Source organism: Nannobrachium achirus (genome assembly GCF_963921795.1).
Source record: "Nannobrachium achirus genome assembly, chromosome: 14".
Lineage (NCBI taxonomy): Eukaryota > Metazoa > Chordata > Actinopteri > Myctophiformes > Myctophidae > Nannobrachium > Nannobrachium achirus.
This window is the reverse complement of record NC_137821.1, coordinates 4047086-4064585: the sequence shown is the minus strand read 5'-3', so window position 1 is coordinate 4064585 and position 17500 is coordinate 4047086. Positions and strand designations below refer to the sequence as shown.

General features: G+C 40.7%; 1 protein-coding gene across 1 annotated transcript in view; it reads right to left on the bottom strand.

Annotated features, from left to right (window-relative positions):
- plcb3 (phospholipase C, beta 3 (phosphatidylinositol-specific)) overlaps positions 1–17500 on the bottom strand; it is a 134917-nt gene that overhangs the window by 84458 nt on the left and 32959 nt on the right. The window contains exon 2 of the mRNA XM_080741279.1: positions 8642–8728. Within this exon, the coding sequence (XP_080597405.1) occupies positions 8642–8728 (87 nt within the window). The remainder of the gene's footprint in view (positions 1–8641; positions 8729–17500) is intronic.

Sequence of the window (17500 nt, the reverse complement as noted above, 5' to 3'; positions counted from 1 at the left end):
CTTACAGACCGTCTAGTGTAGGCATAGAGAGATATCTATCCATCTACCTATAATAAGTTCCTTTAGTGACTTACAGACTGTCTAGTGTAGGCATAGAGAGAGATATCTATCTACCTACCTATAATAAGTTCCTTTAGTGACTTACAGACTGTCTAGTGTAGGCATAGAGAGAGATATCTATCTATCTACCTATAATAAGTTCCTTTAGTGACTTACAGACTGTCTAGTGTAGGCATAGAGAGATATCTATCTACCTACCTATAATAAGTTCCTTTAGTGACTTACAGACCGTCTAGTGTAGGCATAGAGAGATATCTATCCATCTACCTATAATAAGTTCCTTTAGTGACTTACAGACTGTCTAGTGTAGGCATAGAGAGAGATATCTATCTACCTACCTATAATAAGTTCCTTTAGTGACTTACAGACTGTCTAGTGTAGGCATAGAGAGATATCTATCTATCTACCTATAATAAGTTCCTTTAGTGACTTACAGACCATCTAGTGTAGGCATAGAGAGATATCTATCTATCTACCTATAATAAGTTCCTTTAGTGACTTACAGACTGTCTTGTGTAGGCATAGAGAGATATCTATCTATCTACCTATAATAAGTTCCTTTAGTGACTTACAGACTGTCTAGTGTAGGCATAGAGAGAGATATCTATCTACCTACCTATAATAAGTTCCTTTAGTGACTTACAGACAGTCTAGTGTAGGCATAGAGAGAGATATCTATCTACCTACCTATAATAAGTTCCTTTAGTGACTTACAGACTGTCTAGTGTAGGCATAGAGAGAGATATCTATCTATCTACCTATAATAAGTTCCTTTAGTGACTTACAGACTGTCTAGTGTAGGCATAGAGAGAGATATCTATCTATCTACCTATAATAAGTTCCTTTAGTGACTTACAGACTGTCTAGTGTAGGCATAGAGAGATATCTATCTACCTACCTATAATAAGTTCCTTTAGTGACTTACAGACTGTCTAGTGTAGGCATAGAGAGATATCTATCTATCTACCTATAATAAGTTCCTTTAGTGACTTACAGACTGTCTAGTGTAGGCATAGAGAGAGATATCTATCCATCTACCTATAATAAGTTCCTTTAGTGACTTACAGACCGTCTAGTGTAGGCATAGAGAGATATCTATCTATCTACCTATAATAAGTTCCTTTAGTGACTTACAGACTGTCTAGTGTAGGCATAGAGAGAGATATCTATCTACCTACCTATAATAAGTTCCTTTAGTGACTTACAGACCATCTAGTGTAGGCATAGAGAGATATCTATCTATCTACCTATAATAAGTTCCTTTAGTGACTTACAGACTGTCTAGTGTAGGCATAGAGAGATATCTATCTATCTACCTATAATAAGTTCCTTTAGTGACTTACAGACTGTCTAGTGTAGGCATAGAGAGAGATATCTATCTATCTACCTATAATAAGTTCCTTTAGTGACTTACAGACTGTCTAGTGTAGGCATAGAGAGATATCTATCTACCTACCTATAATAAGTTCCTTTAGTGACTTACAGACTGTCTAGTGTAGGCATAGAGAGATATCTATCTATCTACCTATAATAAGTTCCTTTAGTGACTTACAGACTGTCTAGTGTAGGCATAGAGAGAGATATCTATCTACCTACCTATAATAAGTTCCTTTAGTGACTTACAGACTGTCTAGTGTAGGCATAGAGAGATATCTATCTATCTACCTATAATAAGTTCCTTTAGTGACTTACAGACTGTCTAGTGTAGGCATAGAGAGAGATATCTATCTACCTACCTATAATAAGTTCCTTTAGTGACTTACAGACTGTCTAGTGTAGGCATAGAGAGAGATATCTATCTACCTACCTATAATAAGTTCCTTTAGTGACTTACAGACTGTCTAGTGTAGGCATAGAGAGAGATATCTATCTACCTACCTATAATAAGTTCCTTTAGTGACTTACAGACTGTCTAGTGTAGGCATAGAGAGAGATATCTATCTACCTACCTATAATAAGTTCCTTTAGTGACTTACAGACCATCTAGTGTAGGCATAGAGAGAGATATCTATCTATCTACCTATAATAAGTTCCTTTAGTGACTTACAGACTGTCTAGTGTAGGCATAGAGAGAGATATCTATCTATCTACCTATAATAAGTTCCTTTAGTGACTTACAGACTGTCTAGTGTAGGCATAGAGAGAGATATCTATCTACCTACCTATAATAAGTTCCTTTAGTGACTTACAGACTGTCTAGTGTAGGCATAGAGAGATATCTATCTATCTACCTATAATAAGTTCCTTTAGTGACTTACAGACTGTCTAGTGTAGGCATAGAGAGAGATATCTATCTACCTACCTATAATAAGTTCCTTTAGTGACTTACAGACCATCTAGTGTAGGCATAGAGAGATATCTATCTATCTACCTATAATAAGTTCCTTTAGTGACTTACAGACAGTCTAGTGTAGGCATAGAGAGAGATATCTATCTACCTACCTATAATAAGTTCCTTTAGTGACTTACAGACTGTCTAGTGTAGGCATAGAGAGAGATATCTATCTATCTACCTATAATAAGTTCCTTTAGTGACTTACAGACAGTCTAGTGTAGGCATAGAGAGAGATATCTATCTACCTACCTATAATAAGTTCCTTTAGTGACTTACAGACTGTCTAGTGTAGGCATAGAGAGAGATATCTATCCATCTACCTATAATAAGTTCCTTTAGTGACTTACAGACTGTCTAGTGTAGGCATAGAGAGAGATATCTATCTATCTACCTATAATAAGTTCCTTTAGTGACTTACAGACTGTCTAGTGTAGGCATAGAGAGAGATATCTATCTATCTACCTATAATAAGTTCCTTTAGTGACTTACAGACTGTCTAGTGTAGGCATAGAGAGAGATATCTATCTACCTACCTATAATAAGTTCCTTTAGTGACTTACAGACTGTCTAGTGTAGGCATAGAGAGAGATATCTATCTACCTACCTATAATAAGTTCCTTTAGTGACTTACAGACTGTCTAGTGTAGGCATAGAGAGAGATATCTATCTACCTACCTATAATAAGTTCCTTTAGTGACTTACAGACCATCTAGTGTAGGCATAGAGAGATATATCTATCCATCTACCTATAATAAGTTCCTTTAGTGACTTACAGACTGTCTAGTGTAGGCATAGAGAGAGATATCTATCTATCTACCTATAATAAGTCCAACATAAAATGTACCACATAACTGTAGCCTACTGTACGCAAATCATTCAACGCAAACGACAAGACATCTCGTGGATTTGCGCTCCAACTCCTCTGTTTACATCGGCGTTGGGAAAAGGTCAGTTGACTGACAGCTGTCAGCCTGAAAACGCTCGAAATGGTTGGCAAGGGGAGGCTAGACAATGTTAAGTACAGTACTAGAGTAAAAGTACTCAGTTACTTGGGTTTCTTTCCATTCACAGGGCATGCACACACATGTGCACATGGTGTTAAGTACAGGGTTCTCGTACATTTTTCACCAATTCATTTCCAAAACTTTTCCAGAATATTTAACCCAATTTCCAGGACTATATAACAATAATTCAGCTCAATAACAGGTCGCTTACTCCTATGTGCAATGCCCAAAGACAGGTAGTGTATTCCAGTGGTTCTCAACCTTTTCAGGCCGTGACCCTCAAAATAATCATATTTTAACTGGGGACCCCCCCACCCTGACGAGCACTAAGAGTAGAGGAATTTTGTATAACACGGTTCTATTGTGAAAATAGCAGATCTACATGCTCACAACGCCTCGCAACGGCTATTTTCACAATTTCTGCCTCTAATATTTGACAATTTGGCCCATGTTTAATTTGTCATTTCAGAGGTATTAACAAAATCAATAACCAAAGACAATGCATAGCTATTTCTTCCAGGACCTTCCAGGACCCTTGATAAATTCAAAAACTTTTCCAGTACTGGATATTTTTTTTCTTCTAATTTCGAAATATTTCCAGGAATTTCATGACCGTGGGAACCCTGTATAAGTACGGTACTTAAGTAAAAGTACTCTTTCCATTCCAGGACAGGCACACACACATGTGCACATGCAGGGGACCGCGCCGCCCAGAGGATCAACATGCATGACATACCAATGATACCACACATGCTTTATGAGAACACACTGACACAGATAGAGGGGGGGGAGGGGGAGAGGGAGAGAGAGAGAGAGAGACGGAGAGAGAGAGAGAGAGAGAGAGAGAGAGGGGGGGAGAGAGACAGAGCAGGGGCGTCAATTGGGTATGGCAGGGGTATGCAGCTGTCATACCCTGGGTCCAGGGGGAAAATAAAAGTTACTTTTAAATATAAAGCTGGTTGCACACTGCTGCGTTTTTCGGGCCGAATATCAGAGTGAATTTCGGAGCGCGCAAATAATAAAATCAACCTCACGTTATGTCAATCCCGTTTGCACACTGCCGCCCGTTTCGCGCACCCCTCGGGTAAATAAATGTATCATGCCTGTTGCTAAGGTATGGCAACATGACTGGTGTCTTGCACGCGTGCAACACCAGTCATGTTGCCATACCTTAGCTTTTTCTGAACTGACTCCACTGAAACAGAAAGACAGACAGAGACAGAGAGAGAGACTGTATGAGCCTAGACAGACACCCCAGGTTGGGGGGTTGGGGGGGGTGTTAGTGTTAATTGAGGGATAGATTAATGTACAGACCCAGGCCAACAGGAGACTGAGGGAACACAGAACAGAAGGATACAAGGGAAAAGGACCTCCACACGCTGACACTGTCAGGAACTTGCCAAAAGGCGCCGCCGAGTGACATTCTTGCCGTATCGTGAACACTAGAGTTCTCAAAATTAAGGCCCAGCCCTAACTGGGCCCGAGGCCCGGCCAGGCCGACTAGTTAGTAGTTAGCATATACTTTAGGCCCTACCCAGATTAGTTAGTAGTTAGCATATACTTTAGGGCAGGCCCTACCCAGACTAGTTAGTAGTTAGCATATACTTTAGGGCAGGCCCTACCCAGACTAGTTAGTAGTTAGCATATACTTTAGGGCAGGCCCTACCCAGACTAGTTAGTAGTTAGCATATACTTTAGGCCCTACCCAGACTAGTTAGCAGTTAGCATATACTTTAGGGCAGGCCCTACCCAGACTAGTTAGCAGTTAGCATATACTTTAGGGCAGGCCCTACCCAGACTAGTTAGTAGTTAGCATATACTTTAGGCCCTACCCAGACTAGTTAGTAGTTAGCATATACTTTAGGGCAGGCCCTACCCAGACTAGTTAGTAGTTAGCATATACTTTAGGCCCTACCCAGACTAGTTAGCAGTTAGCATATACTTTAGGCCCTACCCAGCCCACAAACGTCTGGTATGGTCGTGTTTGGAAAGAATTAGATAACTCTATCACAGAGTAATAAAATAATAAAAATATATTTTTTGTTTTTTCATTGAGCCAGAAGCCCTAACCGGCCCGACTGATTCGCATACATTTTAGGCCCTGCCCTACCCTACCCTACCCTAAATGTCGGGTCGGGTTCGGGTATGGTCGGGTTCGGGTAGAATTTATTTGAGAACTCTAATGAACATGTGACATGACTTAGTAAATGTTAATGTGAGACACCCGTGGACTCGCTTAGAGAGCAGAGAGGCAGACTATCAAACCTCCATGTTGTGATACACAGCACAGAGGATCACTGACTTCACAGCCAGAATGACAGCTAAAGATATCATGGCTTGATACTAGGTGTGTAACGATACATTTTAATAGCAATTCGATACATATCACGATACAAGGTTGACGCTACGATATATGGACGATATTGGTTCATTCATGGTGATACGATACGACTCGATTCAATAATTTAAAATCGATATAGTAACTATTTAACAAAGAAATTAAATCTATGTGAAAGGTGTGGATAGTGCAGGTTTTTAAGGGAAACATGTATTATTATGGATATAAATGAGTAAACACAGTGATTATCTGCCAAATACATGGACATTGTATATTGACAAACCTGCACCTTGACATGAACCCAGAGATTACACACATTTATTGATAGACCAGTGTAGCGATATATGGAAAGGAAAAGTAATTAAACCTTTCATTTTCATTTTTTCTTCTTAAAAATGCTAAATACAATGCACAAGTAGGTACAGTAGTATCAATACAATCGATTCTTTCCACTGCCGATTCGATACGATACAAAATAAAATGATACGATTCGATTTTAGCTGTCTTCATTTCGATATACTTGGATTTTTTAAGTTAAAAACGATATTTCGATACAGTTACTATATCGTTACACCCCTACTTGGTACTACAGTGTTGTCCAGAGGGAAGGGTTCTGTGAGCAGGGCTGTCACCATTATGACATTTTACATGACGATTAAGTTTCTCTGAAATAATTGCGATTAACGATTTAATTGTGTTTTTGTCGTTGACAATTACATTGCTGTTTGGCTTGTAGGCTTTGAAGTTGCACATGGCAGATATGACACGTAACCTAAATATACCAAGAACTTAAGGACATATTTGACAACTTTATACTTAAAAAAGAACATTGATCGTGGAAATAGCCGATCTGCTATTTCTACTACTTTTTTACTTAAAAAAATATGAATATTTTTCAACAGGGAAACAAACGATTATGAAAAATAATCACAATTATGTCAAATAATCACGATTAGACGATTATGTAATAATTGTGACAGCCCTATCTGTGAGCCTGGTTTTGGGACGAGCAGCACATTTTGCCCCCTCATCTCAACTAGGCATGATTCGAATTCTGGCCAAGACACGTCGACTCGCAAAAAATACCGAGTCGTTTAACATCCCTAGCATGGACACTGGACACGAATGAACTGTTAAAAATCACACCCAATGTGAAGTGAGCGGTGGTCATGCTTGCATAACGTCTTCAATTGGTAATTGGTGATGTAATACAGGCTACACACACACACATTGCTATGGCAAAACGCTGAGGAAAACACATTGCTATGGCAAAACGCTGAGGAAAAAGACTAGGATATAGGTCTAGGATGTAATTGGTGATGTAATACAGGCTACACACACACACATTGCTATGGCAAAACGCTGAGGAAAACACATTGCTATGGCAAAACGCTGAGGAAAAAGACTAGGATATAGGTCTAGGATGTAATTGGTGATGTAATACAGGCTACACACACACACATTGCTATGGCAAAACGCTGAGGAAAACACATTGCTATGGCAAAACGCTGAGGAAAAAGACTAGGATATAGGTCTAGGATGTAATTGGTGATGTAATACAGGCTACACACACACACATTGCTATGGCAAAACGCTGAGGAAAACACATTGCTATGGCAAAACGCTGAGGAAAAAGACTAGGATATAGGTCTAGGATGTAATTGGTGATGTAATACAGGCTACACACACACACATTGCTATGGCAAAACGCTGAGGAAAACACATTGCTATGGCAAAACGCTGAGGAAAAAGACTAGGATATAGGTCTAGGATGTAATTGGTGATGTAATACAGGCTACACACACACACATTGCTATGGCAAAACGCTGAGGAAAACACATTGCTATGGCAAAACGCTGAGGAAAAAGACTAGGATATAGGTCTAGGATGTAATTGGTGATGTAATACAGGCTACACACACACACATTGCTATGGCAAAACGCTGAGGAAAACACATTGCTATGGCAAAACGCTGAGGAAAAAGACTAGGATATAGGTCTAGGATGTAATTGGTGATGTAATACAGGCTACACACACACACATTGCTATGGCAAAACGCTGAGGAAAACACATTGCTATGGCAAAACGCTGAGGAAAAAGACTAGGATATAGGTCTAGGATGTAATTGGTGATGTAATACAGGCTACACACACACACACACACACACACACATACATATTGCTATGGCAAAACGCTGAGGAGAACACATTGCTATGGCAAAACGCTGAGGAAAAGTGGCTACAGACACATGCACAGCCACTCTATGGAGCGGTTTACCACTGCTCAAAATGTGTTCTCAACATGTTGCCTCCTCCAGTCCAGTACAGGTAGAATCCATCACTGTGTGTGTGTGTGTGTGTGTGTGTGTGTGTGTGTGTGTGTGTGTGTGTGTGTGTGTGTGACTGTGTGTGTGTGTGTGTGTGTGTGTGTGTGTGTGTGTGTGTGTGTGTGTGTGTGTGTGTGTGTGTGTGTGTGTGACTGTGTGTGTGTGTGTGTAGGCTGTACGTTTGACTATAGTCTGGAAGAGGCATTCCTTGCTAAGGTTCTAAAATACCAGCTTCTCAAAAATGAGATTGAACAACTCGGGTACAACTGTAAACTTCTTGTGTTTATATTTGGAAGCCTTGGCCATGTCCACAGACTAGTCGTAAGGGGTTTGCAGACGGCAGGAATTCCCAAGCCAAAAGCCAAAGAATTGGCAAAATTCTGCTCAATATCTGTGATAATAGGCAGCCGCCATATATGGAGGAGACGCTGCTTCTTGTATCCATAGACTATGATTAGTCATACAGTATCAAAGAGATTCTGAACTTGATGAGTGCATCTACCAGTATTTATGTTCAAGATGTTTTCTTGTAAAATGTGAACATAAATAAAGGATTAAATGTGTGTGTGCTCTCTCACCATGTTTCCCCCTCCCGTCCAGTACAGGTAGAATCCATCAGGGTCCACCTTCAGGGTGATCAGGGTGGGCTGGCCGCTGCTGGGCTCCTGAAACACATGACACAGCATGGACAGGGTTAATGGAGGGGGAGGGAGGGACGCGTACGTACGCACGCACGCACGCACGCACGCACACATGAGGATAAGGAAATCATTAAATGGAAAACATTAAATTAACTTCTGAAAAGGCTTCTAAGCCTACACCAGCCTACAAGTAAAACTAGTGGAACCGCGAACTTGCCACACGTGAATAATTGTGGTTGTAAACAATAACACAGACAATATACATCCTTAGTCTAGTAGTGGGAAGAAGAGGTTATCATCACGGCCCCAAATAACTTTTACACATCTTGCAATTGGCGACGAGTCTCTTCCGAAATCGGCAAGACTGCCTCTCAATACATAAAGCTATATAACCACTCCATCATTCATCGGCATTCCCCACACTCCCCCACGCCCCCACCGTTGCGCTCAGGTTCACCGGGAAAACTGCGGTCGCGTCAGTCAGTGTCATATGAGCCAGATGTTTAGGACCCAGATGTCGGTCACATGACCCAGTCACATGACCCAGATGTTTAGGAACCACAGGTTGACAGGAAGTGATGTTTATCTGCTGAGAGGAGGAAGCTCTGGAGAGAAGATTCTGCTGGCTGAACGATGTGTGTGCAAACATTCATTCATCCATTCATCCATCCATCCATCCATCCATCCATCCATCCATCCATCCATCCTGTCAGGGACGTGCTGGGCCCCTGATTCAGCCCGAGAAAAAGAGTTGGAGAGGCCCTCATTGCGCGCTATAGAGAGATCTCTCTCTATAGCACTGCTGCTGCTACTCAAAGATTTGCCATTTCAGATCATGACAAGTGACAAGCCAGTGGGCCAATTACATGAGTTATATTTCTTCATTGTCGGGTGGAAACCTTGTATGTCCAAAACCATTTTAAAACTGATTTAAACAAGTGAAAACAGCCGATCTACAAGCACTGCTGTTTTCACTACTTTTGTGCGACAGCCTTGTATGATGAAGCAGGGCTTCGCTTTGCGAAAAAAATTACAAATTTGAAACTTGGAGATACGAGGTTTCTGCCCGACAGTGACGATTTACTTTGTTGGTCGCCCAGCCCCCAAAATGGAACGAAGGCCAACATTTTATTTTTATTTTTTCCCTAATGGCCGGCCTGGACCGGCCGGGAATTAACCGGCCGTTCGGGAGTTGTCCCGCTTTTCCCAATGGCCAGCACGTCCCTGCATCCATCCATCCATCCATCCATCCTGTTCTACTACACATGGTTTACGATGCTACGCCATTACTGTACTATAAAACCCACAGCACTGGAAGAGAGACATCTGCTACACATACAGAGAGAGGGAGAGAGAGAGAGAGAGAGAGAGAGAGAGAGAGAGAGAGAGAAAACAATCTTGGGCAATATATCGAAAATGTATCGATATCGAGGTATCAACATGCGAGGTATACATATCAACGAAGATGGCTTGTATATTGTATGGCCAAAAAACTTTTTGTATTTATCATCTAAAAAATGTACTAAACTCGTGAAAACAGCATGATCGGCTGTTTTCACTAGTTTAGTGCGACGGTCTTGTATGATTGAAGCAGGGCTTTGCTTTACCAAAAGACGTACACATTTGAAACTAGAAGATACAAGGTTTCTGCCCGACAGCGACCTAACGTTTTGGTTACAACTGACAGAAAATACCTTTATGACACTAAATATGAAATAAATATGAAACAATTTCCATATATCATCAAATTATCTCGCGGCACCCCTGGACTGCCGTCACGGCACCCCAGGGTGCCCCGTCACCCACTTTGAAAACCCCTGGTGTAACGTATGTTTTCTCGTGCCAAAAAAAGCCCTTTGAATTGAATTGAATTGAATTCAAGACAGACAGACAGACAGACAGACAGACAGACAGACAGACAGACAGACAGACAGACAGACAGACAGACAGACAGACAGACAGACAGACAGACAGACAGACAGACAGACAGACAGACAGACAGACAGACAGTAGGAGTTGTTTTGGTGGTAGCAGCACATGGCCTGGCTAGCATGCTAGCCTGACACGCTAACGTCTTATTCATAAACACCATAATTATACACCAGAGCATGCAAGGCCTGCCGCATAATTATGAGCTCATATACCATGCACACACGCACACACGCACACACACAGCTCTGTAACTATTCTGTTTGTAATTATGGCAGAGAATGGAACGTATCCAGCTCCAACACATGCACGCACACGCGCACACACACACACACACACACACACACACACACACACACACACACACACACACACACACACACACACACACACACACACACACACACACACACACACACACACACACACACACACACACACACACACACACACACACACACACACACACACACACACACACACACACACACACGCCTGACAAGCCAAATACAATACATTGTCCAGATACCCTGTACACTACTATACACTTACAATGTACTTTATGTTGGTCTGTTTATTGTTGTGAGAAAACAACAAATGTTGGACATTAAAGAATCATTGGGGACCCCCCTGGGGGTCCTCCTGACCCACAGTTATACAGAAGCTCCTAGTAATGATGATGATTCCTGCTGTCTGCCAGAGGTTCTCAAACATCTTCTGTCTCAGGTTCACTCCTGGATGAAGCCTTTCATCCATGGTGGCACACCTGAGTTAAAGGGCTCTCCAGTCTCCATACTTTGACCGAAACCGAAGATTTGGGTCAAAAGGTCCTTTTCGACCATAACATTATATCCCTCACGACTTCTGAAAAGCATTAGACCGAACGAGAGTTCGGAAATTTGCACGTCGGTAAACACAACTCGCCGAACATTTCGGTCGAAGTATAGACAGGCCTTTTAGGCCTAGAATTATTGAATGCTTTAACCAGTGAAAAATAGCAGATATACAAGCTCACAGCGCGGCACCGAGTGCTGCGCTGCGAGCTTGTAGATCTGCGTGGCCAAATACATATCTTCTTGGGGGTCCTTCACATGTAAAAGTTTGAGAACCACTGACATAGTAGTCTCTCAAGAACAGACTAACTGAGCTCCAGTTGAGTGAAAAGGACCTTTTCTTTGACGATGGCTGGCCAGATTGCTGACATAGAAATATAGGTTTTTCAAAAAGTCTTCAAAAGAAGAAGAAGAATTCAAAAGACACTTATAGAATCGGGTCAAAATTCAAATTTTCACGATTTTTCAAAAATAGCAGATCTACAAGCTCGCCGTGAGCTTGTATATATCTGCTATTTTTCAATAGTTAAAGCATAAAATAATTATACACTATAATGTGTGCCCGTTCTGAAAGGGTTACGGCCCCTTTCCCACTGGACGCGATAACGATAATGTTCCCAATTGAAGTGGATGACAGCATAATTGATGTGAACGCTGACATATCGTTATCTTTATATCAGGGATCTCCATATATGGGCATGAAAAGGACAAGGACAGAATGGGTAGCAGCGATCTAATAGGAACAAGCACTGACAGGTACAGAGATATCTGCTAGTGTGACCCGCCTCAAAGCAACCACACTTGCAACTTCCAAATGCTTCTTTCTAGTTATTATCATTATTAGTATTATTAGTATTAATATTACCTTCAGTCTGAGCTCCACGGAAGGCTTGTAAAGTTAGAGAAAAATAATACAAACTTTAAAAACATACAATATCTGAAATACCAGGTCTTAATTGATAATGCACTTTGTTTACATTCATAGAAATAGAAGTGGAGTAAAAAGTATTGAGATGAAGAGTGGAGTGATACATAACCATAAATACAGATACTCAAGTAAAGTACAGACGATCACTAAATGTAAATGTGCTTAGTTGTGAGCTTGAACATCGGCTAGGTCCACTATTTTAAAGTATGTATAAAATACCAGCCAAATATGCGTTAAACATTATGTGCCCTATAACTAAAATATATATTTTGTAAAACACCATAAGTATTGTATTTATTTTACTCAAGAGGGGAAATGCCAGACTCAAGTTGACGATGTAATTTGTCCATGTGTGTTCTAGTACTCATATGGAATGTATTGATTCCATGTAAAAAAAAAACACACATTTAAAATATTGATTTGATGCACGCAGTAACGTTAGGAAGTATTAATGTGTTGTTGTTTTTCATCACCTGCATACAATACTTAAAGGGCCAGTTCACCTCTGGGACAACCCGATTTGATGTTATTGTTGTTTGGGACATGATCAACACAATCCAGAGTAATTTTTTGTGTTAAATCTGTGTTTTGAGATAATTTAGTGATGCGTTTTGCATCATCATATGATGCAAAACGCATCACTAGTACATGCTGAAATGCTAAAAATAGATATTTAATATCTCAAAACACAGATTGAACACAAACAATTACTTGGGATTGTGTTGATCGTGTCCCAAACAACAATAAAATAAGATCGGGTTGTCCCAGAGGTGAACTGGCCCTTTAATTAAGTACAACATATGTTCACCTGCACTGAACCAACTATCATACCTTGAGTTTCACCTCCGAGGTTAGCTTAGGAAGGCATGGGACAGGGTTAGGAGTATGGTATGGTATGGTATGGTATGGTGTGGTGTGGTGTGGTGTGGTGTGGTGTGGTGTGGTGTGGTGTGGTGTGGTATGGTATGGTATGGTATGGTATAGGACAGGGGTGGGCAACTTAGATGATGTAGAGGGCCACTATATTTCCACACTCACTCCAGTGGAGCCACATTGCATATTGCTATACTGTCGAGCAAAAACCTCATCTCCAGTAAGAGTCGCAAAAATAGCCGATCTACAAGCTCAAAATGAGTCGCACTGCGACGCATTTTGAGCTTGTAGATCGGCTATTTTTGCTACTTTTCAATTGGAATCCTGAATTATGTTGTGTTGTTGGAATCCTGAAATGTAACATTTTGATTCAACTTCAAATGCATTTAGTTAATTTATGTGAACTTAAATATACATAGGCCTACATTGGACATAGAAAAGACAAACATTGTAATACTACTATACTATAGTATAGTAGTATTACGTAGTATTACAATGTTAGTCATTCAACTACTAATATACAGTAGATTGCAGCAATTTGCAGCCGAAATATATAATATACCACCTTCACTTAATGCGGCCCTGCGGGCCACATTAAGTGAAGGTGGGTGGGGGCCGCATGTGGCCCCCGGGCCGCCAGTTGCCCATGTATGGTATAGGATATGGGTTAGGACAGGTAGGGGATAGGTGTAGGATGTATGGGTTAGGACAGGTAGGGGATAGGTGTAGGATGTATGGGTTAGGACAGGTAGGGGATAGGTGTAGGATGTATGGGTTAGGACAGGTAGGGGATAGGTGTAGGATGTATGGGTTAGGACAGGTAGGGGATAGGTGTAGGATGTATGGGTTAGGACAGGTAGGGGATAGGTGTAGGATGTATGGGTTAGGACAGGTAGGGGATAGGTGTAGGATGTATGGGTTAGGACAGGTAGGGGATAGGTGTAGGATGTATGGGTTAGGACAGGTAGGGGATAGGTGTAGGATTATGGTACAGAGGATGATACGTTTAGGACAGGGTCAGGGTTCACGGGGAGAGAGTTGGGTTGGGAGAAGGATAAAAACAGAAGAGAGAAAAGCAAGTTTATTTAGCTAATATTCATACAGGCTCAGAGAACTAGAGACAGACAGAATAGTTTTACTATCAATGTGACAGAACAACAAGGCTCTAAACAGCACCCAGACAAGCTCCAGCTTGTCTGGGTGCTACTGTCAGCTACTGTATAAAGCTTTACTTGCCTCACAACACAAAACAGACAAGGTACTGGCAGAGAGCCTTGAGGGACTCCGGTATCAACCATATATGGGTATATTGGGTAGTATATAAGTGGTCAACACATTAAGAATGGGATTTATTGCTGGCCAGGTTTATTCTCTCAATTGGGTCTAGTTTTGTCCGGTTACATTTCATCTCTTGTTATTCAATACAAATAAAAGTGTGTTCTAGTAAAGTGATTCTCAATCTTTTTTTTAAAGGACCCAAGTTTAAAAAATAATAAGCTATACACTCCCATAACTCAAATGGAACCAAATGGACACATAAACGTGATCTGTCAAGCCTCGAACAGTCGGGTCCGCGGTGTAGTGCGGTGTAGTCTTTTTGAGCGTTAACGCTGTAGTTTTATGACTCAAAAAGACTACACCGCACTACACCGGACACGACTCTGTTCAAGGCATAAGGGTCCATTTGGTTCCATCTGTACACTCTCTGAGTTACAGAGCTGTAAGGGTCCATTTGGTTCCATTTGTACACTCTCAGAGTTGCAGAGCTGTAAGGGTCCATTTGGTTCCTATTAACCATCAATCATTTAACTGAGGGTGACCCCCTGAACACCCCTATCAAGGACCACCCAGGGGTCCCCGGACCACACTTTGAGAACCGCTGTTCTAATAAACCAATACTGAATTAATGATGGATTTATCGTTTTGTAGAGAAATGATATCGCACGCGCAGCCCCCCCCCCCCCCCCCACACACACACACACACACACACACACACACACACACACACACACACACACACACACACACACACACACACACACACACACACACACACACACACACACACACACACACACACACACACACACACACACACACACACACACACACAGAGTCATGAATCTATTTAATCTGCAAGATGAAGCTAGTGTATATTTCATTCTGACTCCTTTGGCTTAACTTTAATGTTGCAACAGTTTTTCATAAATACAACACTGTAACGGCCGTTAAGGCTGCAGTCATGCACCTGGCTGTCATTCTGAAGCGCTCTGACTTTATTTATATTCTCCATGTCTGCTAAACTCTTCTTATTTATATCCTGCTTGTCCGCTAAACCCTAGCGCTTCTGGGAATCCTGGCCTGGCGGTTTGAAGTCATGTGACTGAGGCTGTGACAGGCAGAGCAAACCAACCTGCTCATCAGGAGCACTTAGTGGTTCACTCAGTGTGTTGCTGCAGGGCACTTTGACCTGACATGCAGCCAGGAAGGAGATTGAAACCCTCAACCTGCCCATTCCAACCTCTTTAGGTGAAAGACCTTCCTAACCCATTTAGGCCTGAACACATTATGACGCAATATTTTATGCTTTAACTATTGAAAAATAGCAGATATACAAGCTCACAGCGCGGCACCGAGTGCCGCGCTGCGAGCTTGTAGATCTGCTATTTTTGAAAAATCGTGAAAATTAGAATTTTGACCCGATTCCATAAGTGTCTTTTGAATCCTTCTAAGATTTTTGGAAAAAACCTATGTTTCTATGTCAGCAATCTGGCCAGCCATCGTCAAAGAAAAGGTCCTTTTCACTTAAATGAAGCTCAGTTAGTCTGTTCTTGAGAGACTACTATATCAGTGGTTCTCTAACCTTTTCATGTGAAGGACCCCCAAAATGATATTTATTTGGCCACGGACCCCCATCTCAGAATATCTAGTTCCAGGGACCACCCGGAAGCAAAATTTGAGTTACAAACGTTCGCTTTAAAAATACATTTATTCAAAGAGTTACACACATTTTCACGACTTTTTCAAAAATAGCAGATCTACAAGCTCGCTTGTATATCTGCTATTTTTTAATAGTTAAAGCATCCACAAATTTTAGGCCTAAATGGGCTAATATTGCTATTGTACAGTTGTGCTCAAAATGATTCAACCTCCTCTGACAAGTTTGTTCATTAGTGTAGCCACTGTTCCTTTGACTTAGAACGTGTGAACTATGCTAAAACTGTACTTTTTGGAACATTCAGTGTCTTTCAATTAGTTTTATATCCTTTTCCTTTTTTGTACAAAGCAATAATCTCTTCTCTGAACTTTTCTGACCATTTCTTAGACCGAGCCATGTTTCTAAGTCAACAAACTTCTAGTCAGGCCAAATTGCACATCGGATGCAACTATTTAAGTCCTTGATTAGGCGATTGCAGTTGATTACAGATGTATTCAGGTGTAATTAAGAGTTGAATAATTGAAAGTGAAAGTGGCGTTTAGCATTGAATTTGGAAAAGAAACACAACAACTATTACTTTTGTTGAGCTATTTACATTGTTCTTGTATGATGTATTTTCATTCAATTGTCAGTTTGTCAGTCAGAATTTAGCCAATGAACCAGATTTGCAAAGGGTTAGGGTTAGGGGTCAAATTATTTTGAACATAACCTTAAATGCCTTTTATTTTGCATTGTTTTACGATTTTTTTCTCTTCTACATAGTACTGTGTCCTATCTGTCTGTCAGTCAATGTTATATGAGTTAAATATCTATCATAGTACTGTGTTCTATCTGTCTGTCATTCAATGTTATATGAGTTAAATATCTATCATAGTACTGTGTTCTATCTGTCTGTCAGTCAATGTTATGTGAGTTAAATATCTATCATAGTACTGTGTTCTATATGTCTGTCAGTCAATGTTATATGAGTTAAATATCTATCATAGTACTGTGTTCTATCTGTCTGTCATTCAATGTTATATGAGTTAAATATCTATCATAGTACTGTGTCCTATCTGTCTGTCAGTCAATGTTATATGAGTTAAATATCTATCATAGTACTGTGTTCTATCTGTCTGTCATTCAATGTTATATGAGTTAAATATCTATCATAGTACTGTGTTCTGTCTGTCTGTCATTCAATGTTATATGAGTTAAATATCTATCATAGTACTGTGTTCTATCTGTCTGTCATTCAATGTTATATGAGTTAAATATCTATCATAGTACTGTGTTCTGTCTGTCTGTCATTCAAT